The sequence below is a fragment of the Phoenix dactylifera genome, chromosome 18 (assembly GCF_051530095.1).
Source record: "Phoenix dactylifera cultivar Ajwa chromosome 18, Ajwa_hap1_PhDact_Kaust_v1.1, whole genome shotgun sequence".
In the NCBI taxonomy this organism is placed as follows: Eukaryota; Viridiplantae; Streptophyta; class Magnoliopsida; order Arecales; family Arecaceae; genus Phoenix; species Phoenix dactylifera.
Window position 1 is genome coordinate 2,835,722 of NC_143207.1, and position 13,484 is coordinate 2,849,205.

At 38.6% G+C, this 13,484-nt stretch overlaps 1 protein-coding gene across 10 annotated transcripts in view; it reads right to left on the minus strand.

Moving 5' to 3' along the window:
* Positions 1-4,830: 4,830 nt before the first annotated feature.
* LOC103719076 (RNA helicase family protein) overlaps positions 4,831-13,484 on the minus strand; it is a 65,858-nt gene continuing 57,204 nt past the window's right edge. For 7 of the 10 annotated variants that reach the window (XM_008808148.5, XM_088714158.2, XM_017845708.5 and 4 more), the window contains 4 exons: positions 8,469-8,538; positions 7,119-7,279; positions 5,444-5,619; positions 4,831-5,226 (listed from right to left, as the gene is read on the minus strand). In XM_008808148.5, coding sequence (XP_008806370.3) covers positions 5,070-5,226; positions 5,444-5,619; positions 7,119-7,279; positions 8,469-8,538 — 564 coding nt within the window. In that variant the 3' untranslated portion in view covers positions 4,831-5,069. The remainder of the gene's footprint in view (positions 5,227-5,443; positions 5,620-7,118; positions 7,280-8,468; positions 8,539-13,484) is intronic. The other 3 variants (XM_088714161.2, XM_088714162.2, XM_026809251.4) reach the window with 2 other exon arrangements.

The window sequence follows — 13,484 nt, forward strand, 5'->3', positions numbered from 1 at the left end:
TAAGGAGAGTAGGGTTCAAGCGTGGAAGGATAGCAACAAGCATAGGTTCACAGAATCCAAAGGAACCTCGGCCCGTCAGGATTCTCTCTCGATCTATTACACTGTTGATACCTCTAGTGTCTCGGTAGCTGGCTTTTTTTTTTTTCCTTCTGTTTCTTGGTTTTTGTTTCTTTTAACTTTTGAAGCGAAAAGGTGAGGGAACACTGAACTGAATATGGGTCATGCGCCAGTTTTCTGCAATGGAATTGGATTTTGGAAGAAGGTCTGGGATTTTTTTTGTTCTCGTGAGAGGGGAGCTGGGAGACACCAAGTTCCGTCCAATCAGTCATATAGATAAAAAATAGTGTGATATGAAATTTGGCTTGTAGACCGACTTAGTTGGTAAGTCATGGGTCATTTGTTCTGACTGGAGGTCAATTGCAAGCCTTTCAAGTCATGGGTCACCCAGCACCTCATAATTATGATATGACCAAATTAGATTTGCCCAAATTCTTTCCCAAAAGCATAAAGGAAGGGAAAACATTTGATCCGGATCCGACTCGAACCTGACCCGACCCGATCCGATCTTCAACCAGACAGGATCTGGGTCCAAAATTAGGACCCGAACAAAAAACCGGATTGGGTCGGGGTCACTCAGGACCCAACCCGACCCAACCCATTTGCACCCCTACCCGTAGTGATTAGAAGTGATGGTCGGAGTCCCAGCTGCCGGGCCATCTCGATTTCATGGGTTAAGAAGGGTGGAACTCCTATTTTAGGAGAATTTTTCCTCACCACCGGCCGCCAGTTGCCGTTGGCCACTATCCACAGGGGGCGACCATAGGTCCCCTAACCCCAGGCACCACTACAACCATTTTTTTTCTTTCTCTCTTTCTTGGCTAAAGAGAGACTCTATTTCTCCTCTCTCTTGTTTCCTGTCTCTTTTCCTCACATTTCTCTCTCTTATTTCTCTCTACCCAAACTTTCTCTCTACTCTCTCTAGAGATGTTAAGTCTAGTAAGGTATTTCTCCCAGTGATTTTGGATCAATCCTAGTGAAGGGCCCTAATCCATAGTCATCGAGCAGCATGCAACCCCTACCTTGGTCCTTTCTGAATACTGTTAGAAATGGTTATCTCCGATCTCAATTGAACAATTTTTACTCAAGTTTGAGCATGATGAGATGAATTTTATTTTGATCGGGTCAACCGGGATATTGGGTACTCCCGCAAGATTTGCCATATGAGGGTGTTAGAGTTGGAGTTTTATTTTTCAAATAATCATGATAAATTCTAATGAGTATAATTTTTAAATATCAGGATCTAAGGTGGATTCTGAAAATTGATTGAACTGATAGTGTTGATTCGCTCACAAGGTAAGTAATGTTTCACTTTTTCTAAATTAATCGGCAATTATAAAATTATTATATTCATAACTTTTGAATAGTATTATTCATGATGCATGGATTTGATGAGAATTATAATATTACTGAATATGTTTATTTTGGAATATTATGATGACATATAATCTTATTATGGATATGATTGATTGATTTCGATATTGCATGATTTTTGGTATTTTTATCGAATTGAAATATGAAGTCCTAAAGCTATTGAATTTAGACGTGGCTATGTTAAGGACTCCACCAATGGAGGCTAATATGTTGGCATTGATTTATCCTGAAGGTTGTGTCACAAGAAGATACACAATGTTATGACCTTGCCACAGAAAAAATATAGTCAGAACTTAGAGTTGATAAGATAAATTAAATATTTAAAAGAATTAGAATCTATGAAGAAAAATTTAAGTTTTTTAGAAAAATTTGATTTGTATGTTAATACTACATATATGGTTATTTTCTACAAATTATTATTTATTGATTGTGGGCTACCTAGCTCATTAAACTGATCATTGCTTACTGAGATGCCTTGCATGCTTGTGGAAAGAGTTTTCTATGAGTATATGACGGTTGCCATGATCTCCAACTTGCGAACTCGTGTCGGGGCATGGTAGCTTAGCTAACCGAGCTCGAGCTGCTAATGGGTGGCTAGGTTCATTTGCAGTCTTAGCAACATTCATGCATGAACTACTAAAGTACAAATCATTGTACAATTTTTATTGTCATGCCCTTTACCAAAAATCATGAGCCAGAAACATGGCAACTGCCACATACTCATAGGGTACTTTTCTTGTAAGTATACAAGGCTTCCATCATGATATCGATACATAGCGAAATAAAAACAACTAAAATCCAAATTTTAATAATTAATGAATCCAACTTCAAGAGATAACTAGAATTTTATTTATAGGAGTCTTACAACTATTATTCTTCAACTGTTTATTAAAATAAACTTTAATAGCAATTCTAGTTCTAAGCTATATCGGTATGATTAGTTCTCGCTTCTAATGACATGTCCACAATAGTACCCCATTAGCAACTAATCCTCAGAATTTATGAAAAAAAGAAACCAGATAATGAGCTTAACTGCTTAATAAGTAATGAACACCTTAACTAGATAATTTATGTAAAAATATAAATAAGTATATTTACCAAAGATAATCATAAACCCAGAATATTCAGTATTACTCAAATATTGATATTTGTATCATAATTCATGCAATAGCTATTCTTTACAAAAAAAAAAAGCATAAATAAAATTCTTTCACTTAAGCACAAATTCAAAATATCCAGTAATACTAAAATATTCATATTTATATTCATATTCATAAGACTGATTTCAAAACATCATGTTCAACTTTGCATCCTTTAACTATGAGCACACTTGTACCCTATGTCCAAGCTAGAGAACCAGACTTATACCCTGCAAAGCAAGTCAAAGTACCATATTTATACCACATGGCAAGGCTAAAATAATGAGCTAAAAAATAATCGAAGCGCCAATACATAACCCCCAATTGGTAGGGTACAAAACATAGTTTGGCTAAGAGTCCAAATCCGATACATATCAAAGCTCTTTTTACATAATATCAGATATACCATAATTCAATCAAAGTATCCATATTCCATATAAGATCGATAAACAATATAATTATATTGCATAAAATATTATATCGAAATCACATGTTCATCTTCCATTCAAAACACAATTTCACAAAATTTATAAATCACATATAAAATGATTTAAACTTATAATATTATTTAAATTAAAGAAATATAGAAAAGATGAATTATTACTTATCTTGTGAGAACAATTCATAGACAAATCTAACTAATTCTGATAGTTCTCTTTCAAAACCTATTATCCAAAATTATATGTTTATCAAAATATAGCCATTACAAATTTGAAAATAGAACCCTAAGTCTCGACACTTCCGCACAGAATCAAACCCAATAATTAGAGAATATTGCAATAGAAATCAAGGCTTATGGTGGAAAAATATGAGGAAAAGGTGCAGAAAAGATAGGGCCACTAAGACGTTTTAGAATTCTTTTACCAAGATCGATTGAGGTCATAGGGAAGAGACCCTCTAGGGTCCACCCAATATCAAAGGAAGAGTGAGAAAGAGAGAAGAGAGAGAAAGAGAGATAACGAGAGACAGAGGGCAACTGAAATAGGGTCAGGCCACTACTAGGCTGGTCGGCCAATGGACTAAGCTAGGCCACATTGCCGAGCAATGGGCCAGGCCTCACATTTATTTAATAGATGGATTCTCACAAAGTTTTACACCATGTTCATTTCTTTGGCGGTGCCAATTGAACGGTGGCCATCATAGATAAGCCTTGTTCATCGACCACCAAATCTAGCAAGCAAACCATATCCATGGTAATATCCAGATGGGAGATAGTCATTAGTGACAAAGAAATCAATTCTAATCACAACAGATATTGTTGCCTCCAAAACTGGGCTGAGGTCGGAGCATAGCTCAAACAATCCAGGGATCGGCTGGAAACGAGTTAAATAGGCTGACTAAGATGTAGAGAGTGATTCTCCTCCATGCGTGGCCTGCAAAAAATCCGCTTGCTTAAGAATTTCCAACGGAAGACCCTCCAATGCCTAAAAATCGAGAGCCAATGATGTGGAAGGAACAAAAAATTAGTAGAGTGTAAACTCTATGAGTAACATTGCATGCGGGCTGCTCCTTTATATAGAAAAACCTATTTTATCGTTATGCCAGATAATGTAGCATCCATTGATCGTTAGACAACAATCAGTAGTACAGTCAAAGCATGGGTGCCAATTCGCGTAGATGGGCAACAACACAATATGGTGCAGATTGTGGTGCTACTGCAACTGCAGACTGCCAGAACTATCAGTCCTTATCAACACATGTTGATTATTCTTCTCGATTGATAACTTTTCGATTAGAGTCGAGGTCCCTCACTTCAAATGATCCATTGCTCGACTGGGGCTAAGGTCATTTTTCTTGAGGTCCCTCACTTCAAATGATCCATTGCTCGACTGGGGCTAAGGTCATTTTTCTTGATTGACATCCGAAGTCGAGGAGACAAGTCTGGCCCAAGATTGAAGTATCCAATATTTCCCCCAACAGACAGTCCTTCAACCGTTAAGTTCCATGAATGTTCAGAAACTCAAAAACATGTCAATTGGGCGGCTATGATCATGCAAAGAACCACTAAATAGGCACTAGACTGATTGTTGCTCATTTATCCCCATTTAATAGAGATACTAAAGCAAGGTTCCACATATTTGCCATGAGGCCAATCAGCGTGCAGACTGGTTGGCAAAATGCTAGATCCAGGCGACCCTCATAGAGTATGGGATGCTGATCCACAAGATGGCCAAGGTCCATTTGGGGATCTTTCACTTTTTTTATCATCAAAAAATAAAAAATAAATGCAGACGTTACCATTTAAGAGGGATTCCCAATATTGAAAAGAATATTACTGTCCATTATAAACTTGGTTCAGTTTTACAAACGTATGATTGCTTAGTGCATTGAAATTAAGGTTATTAACTGTGAATTTCTCCTATAACTTCAATATAAACATTCTCACTTTCTCGCAAAAAAAAATGAATGCAACTATTTTTAGCACCTTAAAAGTAATAAAAGAAAATACAGAATTATAAAAAAACAAAAGGTTTCCTTTTGCCAAGAAGGATACAGTTGCTATTTCTTTGCTTTTCGAGCAAGATATCGCTCACGAGCTGCCCGAATTTTACTATCCACAGAGTCAGGTTTTTTGCTATCATTTGCCTCTTTCGTGGATGAGTTCATTAGTTTTTCCTTCATGGGTTCACACACCTTTGAAACGCCAGCACCACCACTGGATCATTCAAACATTATCAATGTTAAAAAATGTTGGCATTGGTTTGTCAAGGTAGTTTATCTCCAAAAAGGTGCAAGATATTGATGCAAATAAATCAATCTTACTCTGCTTAGAAAACAAGTTAACAGGCTGAATAACAGAACAAGGAATATTAGATGTAAATAGTTAGTCCCCAAATCTCCATTTCTATTCTAGGATTTTCAGTTTTCATTACCTTAGTCTGTTGGTGTCCATTTTCTCTAGTTTCTTTAACATGGGCAGAACCCATGACATTTCAACTGCACATACATTTCTCATGAAAGGGCGCGAGGTATTTATGAGTTCATGGTACACGACATAGTCTGGCAACTGCCCATCTTCATCAGCTTCTAGAACTGAGGATGGATGTACCTGCAAGATTGTGTAAAAGCCCCTACAGGTAAAATTTCTCTCACTTCATAGATGTAGCCATGTGGTGCAAAGTGGATGCTGAAAATTTGTCCATGTAAAGTGGTAATACATAAAACCAAGACTTTGAAGTGGTAACCATGTTATTCGAAGGACATAAGCTAAAAGCAAAAACCTACAAAAGGATTAACCACAGCATGAGCTCAATTTGTTGGAGAATGAAGTAAACAATCTTGTGAATATGAACATGAAGTGGACATATTTTTTGCCAAAGAAATTTCAAAGGTTTAACTCCCAATTTTATCTCTGATAAATTGCCAAGATGTGATAAGATCCTCAATAAGATTCTATCAGTGTCTGGTAAATGTTTAGCGAATCATCATCCTTCTTAGGTCACAAACACGAACTAGATTACTCAAGATCTGGTATGAAACTAAGGTAGGAGTGGAGGTCTCAAATGCTTGGATTATGTGGAAGTAACATCTAACAGGATGACGCTTGGTCCAGTTTTGAACAGACCAATTGCCAGCTTGACTGGCTAGGCACTGGCTATTTTATATGTCTAGATATCATAACCAAGTTCAACTATAGAGGAAATACTTTTAGTCCTCACCACAAGGTCTGACCCAGAAAATATTTCCTTTTTATATATTAATAGAAGTTGGAAAAACCAGAAAATTGGTGCTGATAAGTTTATTATCACATCCATCACCAAAGCAGCATCTTATTTTGCTCCTCAAGTAATTTTTCTTCCTCTAACTAAATATCCAATAAAAATTAAAAAAAAGGATTTAGCTTTGAATCTGGCCTATATAATGTCACTTTGTTTGGAATCAATTAGTTGAACTCAAATTCTACTGGTTGAGCATAGCTTTAAATAAACCATCCCACACGACTCAAATCGAATTACAGATATGTTCATATACATATAGAATAGGAGGGGCAACTAGAGCTTCTGTACATTTTCGCGAATCCATGAACTAGATATGTGAGGGTGTGTGTGTGTGTGGAGACAGTCGAAAGGGATCGGTAACCACTGGTACTCCCTTGTGCATGTTATTTGAAGATATACATACTGGTTTATGAAATAACAGAAGAAATGATCATCATATTTGAGTTATAAAAGGAAGTTCTTGAGAACTGTTTTAAAAAATAGCCAAAGAAAACCAAAATAACAAGCATAACATGAGGTAATGTGGAGAGAGGGGAAGAGACAGCTAATACAAGGACATCCGAAAGCAAATCTTTTGCACTATCCCTCTTGTAATATTTATAGAATGCGGAGAGAGATAAGGGACATCTCAAACAAGATAATCTCTTCCGCATTAAATCGAGATGCACCTGTTTGATATAGTATTCATCAAACAATTGATAAGTCTTCCTAAGAATTAAGGTAATCTTTTGTTACAAAAACATGTATATTGAATCTATTTAGTGTATTTTTCACCTATGCATGGTATAAATATGATGGCTCAATTCATGTGCTGGAGAGAAAATAATACCTGCACAAGTTGTGACCTGTAACCAAGTGTATGGTAGCCATTGTGATGCAACATTCGCTCAGCCAGCTGATTCCCATAGCCCCTGCATAAAGCTCTCCTCAATTTTTGGTAGTCTTTTTCGCCCTTTTTATATTTTAAGCTTGATTGTACATCCACTGGCCCTAAAATTTGCAAAACCAAAAGTCAAGAAATAAAAACATCCTAACATTATCTTCTAGGTAAATTACAACTAGTACTTTCAAACTAGAGGTTGGCACAACGGTAAGATTGCCCCATTGTGACCTAAATGTCACAAGTTTGAAACACGAAAATAGCATCCCTGCACACCAAGATAAGGCTACATATGTCTAACCCTCCCTAGAGCCCACTATGGAGGTTGCATCGTGCACCGGGCAGCCTATTTTTTATTTTGGATTTTCAATCATATATAGTTGAACTATACTCATTAAAGTTCTTGGGCATATCCATATGTAAACATTGTACATGAGGGCTTATGGAATTTTGAAATGGAAATGTATGCAAATCTTCCAAAGGAGGATTTATTTGTGCCATTTCAACTCTTCACTTTCTTGTCATGTCACATGTAACTGCTCACATGACGAGCAACCAAGCCCTTCTTGGAAACTTCACAAACTTGACATGCAAGATAAGACTCCGTATTGCAAATATATAATGTTGGAACAAAAATTTGAATCACATTTGAGGCACTTCCTCAACATCCTCATCTCACAAGCAGGCTATTAGATCCATCAAAAATTCACCAAAAGAGCTAAATGTTCTCATAAGCTGGTCAAGCCTGTTTCAGCATAAGGGAGTCTTGTATACAAGTAGAACTTGTAATTTGACATTGGTGTATGTTAATCTGATGGGATCATTCCCATGTGATTTAATCAACAGGCAGTTGCAATGGTTGCATTTAACTTTTAGTTTCCCTTATTGGTTGACATGCTACAAGCGTTGCTAACATCATCTTGTGCCCTCTAATACTTGATGCAATATTCTGAAAATCCATTCTCACTATTGGAGCTTGTTGGCATCAGTTCTCCATGCACAAAAAGCATATGAAGTTAATTGGAACGAGTAACCTTTACCTATATAAATCTGCAATATATATTTTAGGATCTTGGAAACACAGGTGTCTAGTTGATTAGGTGATAATTCATATCCTGGTAGAGTAAGTGGATTCTTGAACTTATACATTACAGATTAAATCTATCCAAACATGCCAACAGGCACAGCTGTTAAGTCATAGGCTATTTAATGATAGAAGAAAAGAGATTCTTTTCTGTGAAGGTAATACGTGCATAAAATATTTTCCAGTTAGAAAGCCGTAACAGATTGAATCCTGACCTTTGGCAATCTTCTGTATTATCTGAGATAATTGCTTCCTAACATCCTTGCAGAACTTCATGCTTCGTATCTGCAAAAGAGTCCATACAAAGTTGAATAGCATCTTTTACTATTGGGAAAAAACAACCCACAAAGTCAAAAATATAATGTTAAATGCATATATATGCTGATTCTAACTAATTGAATGGCCTAGCAATTTTTTTTGACTGTAAAAATAAGGGAACTTATAAATAACATTTATTTAAAATTAATACATAATGCTATTTAAAAACTACAAGAATATGAATCAAGGTATACCAAACCGAGCCGTACCGTCCGGTTCAGGTAGAACCAAACCGACCCGGTGCCAAACCAAATAGATTCACTATATAAAAATGGTTCCGGCCCCCTACGGGCTGGAACCTCAATGGCACCGGCCAGAACCGGTCTTTTTGGGCCGAAACCAGCCGAAACCGGACGAAACTGGACAAAACCATCCAGATCGATGCGAACCAGTCGGTTCGCACTGAGTCAAGCAGTGTGGCATTATTGCCACAACGCCTGCATTGGCTTTAAAAGTAGAATGCCAGTAAAGGGAAAGGCCTAAGAAAGCCTTTTCAATGGTCAGTCCATACAGAACCAAGGCTTCCTCATTTCAAAAAATCCATAAACCATCGATTCAGGCTATCAGAAGTAAGAGCAAAGGCTAAATAAGTTGTATTTTTTTTCTCCTATCTTCTTCCTTTTTTGGGAGGGATCGTGAAAAAATACCTCAAAAATTGCAAAATAAGAGATGATATGCCAATTTTTTTGATTTGGGCTTGATTTTTTTATATGTTGTAAATCTATAGACGATGTATATGCTGATATAAAATTTTTTAATTTTTGAATTATATATAATTTTTAAAAATTTAAAATATATTTTTGAATTAAAAAAAGATAAATTTTTAAAAATAAAAACAAAAAACTGTAAAATTAGAAACATATTTAGAGGCATGCAAGCTACTCTTTATAAAAATTTGGTGTCCATGCAATCATACGCAGTAGCCTAAGCTTACATTTGAAAAAAATTAAAAAATAAATAGCCTTTATGCATGCCCGAGGGCCTATAAAAATATGTGTAGCATCCAATGTTGGATTTTATATAGATCTGAGCTGAAATTTATTTTTTAAAATATTAATATCTAAAAGTTATTTTTAAATTTAAAAAATAATTGAAAATAAATAATTAATACAAAAAATTAGTAGTACGTATTACCTACTTCAGAAGTAATTTCTGAGGTAGAAATCATATTTTTCTGAATTTACGATATATAAACATTTTATGAAATTAAAAATTATTAAAAATATATAATTAATACAAAAAATTACAAAAAATTAGTAGTACGTATTACATAATTCAGAAATAATTTCGGAGGTAGAAATTATATTTTTCTGAATTTACGATATATAAATATTTTTTGAAATTAAAAATTGTTAAAAATATATAATTAATATAAAAAATTATGAAAAATTAGTAGTACTTATTACATAATTAATGAGATAAACATACAAGACTACAACGCCGCTTGGCTAGAAAGGTGGGTTGATGTGCCTCTTAATTATATTGATCCGGATATCTACAAGAAGCATCGCCACTCGATCCGATTTTAGATATCAATATGTATGTTGGATTTTAAAAGTATGTAATTAATTGTGTCTTGATTTAAAAATATTTTATGTTGTTCATTTTATAATTTGTATCATTTTAAAACAATAAGATGCATCATCTAGGATAAACCGGATTCATAGAAACATCAAAAAAAATCAAAAAAAATCAAAAAAAAAATCACATTAGACTTAAATTCATAGAAATAGTTTGAAAAAAGAGAGAACTACAAAAAAAGGACATGTCGGTCCGTACTGATTCGGTCGGTTCGGTTCAGCCAAATCGGTACCGAACCGTACCAAGTGTTGACCGGTACCGATTCAGCAAACCTTGATATGAAGTCTACAGTTATGTATATAAAAAATGCATTAATAAAGGATAAGTGAAAAAGGCATGAAGCAAAAGATAAACATATCATTTTATATATTTTGAGACTTGAGGATGTTAAATACAATGGAGCTGACTAGCTTCTTTAGAAGCGCCCAACTCAAGACTACGGAACTAAATCTCAAGCCCAGCCAATATAAAGAGAAAATCCTAGAAGGGCTTCTTGATAGATTGCAGTCTTGCCTACTAATGACTACTTATCAGCAAAAATTTGCATTAGAAACCAAAATAAAACGTAAATAGGGTAGAAAGAAATCCTTACACAGGCAAAAGAAGCCTTACATCGCTTCGAACCACTGTCTGATACTGATGAGTACCTCAGCCCCAACTCCTTATCATTGTCCATTTAGATTCGAGAAGTTCTAGTTATCATATCCCAGATCATGGGAGGTTGTTCGGGAGGCCTGGAGGGTGCCAGTGTGGGAGGAAGCTATGTACGGGGTATCCCGCAAGCTGGAGATTACCAAGCGACAGCTGCGGCAGTGGAATCGGGAGGTGGGGAATATCTTTAGGAAGGTGGCAGTTGAGGAGGTCATAGCTGAGCTGCAACACTAGGACTAGAGGGGGGGATTGACGGAAGTGGAGTTGGGGGAGCTCAGAAGCCAGTTATCTCTGCATGATTCTCTTCTCCGACAGTATGAGGTCCTATGGAAGCAGAAGTCCAGGATACAGTGGATCAGGGAGGGGGACCGGAGCAACAGATTCTTCCATCAGTCGACGATCATCCGGTGGCAGAGGAACAGGATCAGTCGCCGGGGGAGCTAATGGTCAGTGTCTGGAGGACCTGGACGCCATCAGGTGGATCTTTAAGCAGTTCTATTGTGCTAGATAGACGAATTGGGTGAGCAGTGGGAGCCCGCAGGTTGTGCAGCCCCCAACGACCAGGGTCTCAGAGGAGAATGCATCGCTGACTAGGCCGATCATGGCTGAGGAAATTCAAAAGGCGTTTTGGTCCCCTAGATGAGTATAAGGCCCCGAGACTAGATTTTTCCCTCTATCTTCTTCAGTAGGTACTAGCCACTGATCAGACAGAATGTGGGTGAGGCTATTCAGCAGTTCTTTAGCACAACTGCAATGCCAGCATACTAGAAAAGGACGTTCGTCACCCCGATTTCGAAGAGATAGGATGCCACAGAGCCGAGTCACTACCGACCTATTAGTCTGTGCACCACTCTGTACAAAGCCATGGCGAAGGTACTAGTGACCAGATTGAGATGTATCCTGCCAAGACTCATCAGCCCGGAGCAGGAAGCCTTCGTTGGGGGTCGGAGCATCTCCGACAATATTCTCATAGCACAGGAATTTATGCATGATCTCCAAAAAGCCCCAAGCTGGAGCAGCCTCATAGGGATCAAGCTGGACATGGAAAGGGCCTATGACAAGATGTGCTAGAATTTTTTGCAGTGCTCGCTGGTGAGTTTTGGATTTCACGAGGACTAGATTGGCTGGGTAATAAAGTGTGTTAGGTCTCCTTCCTTCGCCATATTGGTTAACGGCTCGCCTACAAACTTTTTTGAGTCTTCTATCAGGCTGCGGCAAGGGTGCCACTCTCTCCACTGCTCTTCATCGTGTTCAGACGCGTTGTCCAAAGCTCTTCGGCATGCTGCAGAGACCTAAGCCCTGGAGGCGTACAGCCTGGGTGCGGCGTCTACTGAGATATCACATCTACTATTTGCTAATGATTGTTTACTTCTAACGCAGGCCACAAGGCAGGCGCGAGAGCTATACGGAGAATTTTAGAAAAGTATTGTGCAGCATCTGGTCAGCAGGTTAACCTAGCCAAGTCGGCGAACAGCTTTAGCCCGAAGACCAAGCCGCAGGTGAAGGCATCTATCAAGAAGATATTGGGAGTGGGAGAATAGAAGGGCACTATGAGGTACTTAGGAGTTTTCATTACAGGTCCACACCTTCGAGGTGGTGATTGTGCTGATGTTGAGCTCAGCATCAGACAGGCTTGAGGGGTGGCAGATGGAAGCACTGTCGATGATGGGCAGGGTAACTTTGGTGCGGTCGGTTCTTAGCTCGATCTTGGTCGATCTGTTAGCGAACCCCATTATGCTAGTATCGCTCTTAAGGTCTATGGAGCAGCAGTTCAAAAAATTTATTTGAGGCAGACAGGAGGGTAGAAGAGGCATTCACTTGATGGCATGGGAGGTGGTCTGCCAGCCGGTTTGTCAGGATGGCCTAGGGATCCGGTCCTTGGTGGCGAGGCGGAAGGCGCCGGTAGCGAGACTATTGGAGCCCGATAGCCTGCGGAGTGCCCTACTAAGAGCCAAGTATGGAGTGCACACAGTGGCGGCGGATTTTCAGGTTAGGCATCGATGCTCCTTCATTTGGAGAGAGATCTGTTCCTATGCACTAATAGTGCTCGCTGCTATCAATGGGCGGTTGGTGATGGGGATCCATTGGTGTCCTGGAGGATAGCTGAGTATTTGAGTAGCAGCTTTGTCGAGTACCGACCCTAGTTGATTCAGCGAGGTTGGAGGGCAGCATAATTAGCGATCTGATCGTCCCGGGTCGAAGCAGGTGGCATGAGTCCCTGATTAGGGAGGTCGTCGGGGAGCAGTTGGCTGAGAGGGTTTTGGCCATTCCATTACCCATAGGGGAGGTGTCGAACAGTTTGGTCTGGGCAGCCACAGGCAGATCCAGGGTGCGTGCCATGGATTTATTGGAGGTGATGAGAGGGGTTGCTACTAGGCAGATAGATGGTAGATGAATTTGGAGGATGCGTGTTTATCCCCGTGTGGCCCTGTTTCTATGAAAAGTGGCATGGGGATGTCTACCAACCAAAAGTGTGTTGGCGAAAAGGGGCGTTAGAATCACTCCATGTTGTGGTTGGCGTTCGAAAGTGGAGAAATCCATCAGTTATGTTTTGCTTGAATGCTCGCGGGCTGCATAGATCTGAAGCAGGGATGTCTTTTCCTGGCCTTAGGCCATCCGATCTGTTGACGACCTCCTACGCTAGATAAGGGAGGCCATGTAGAGCCCGAGGATGGAGTGGG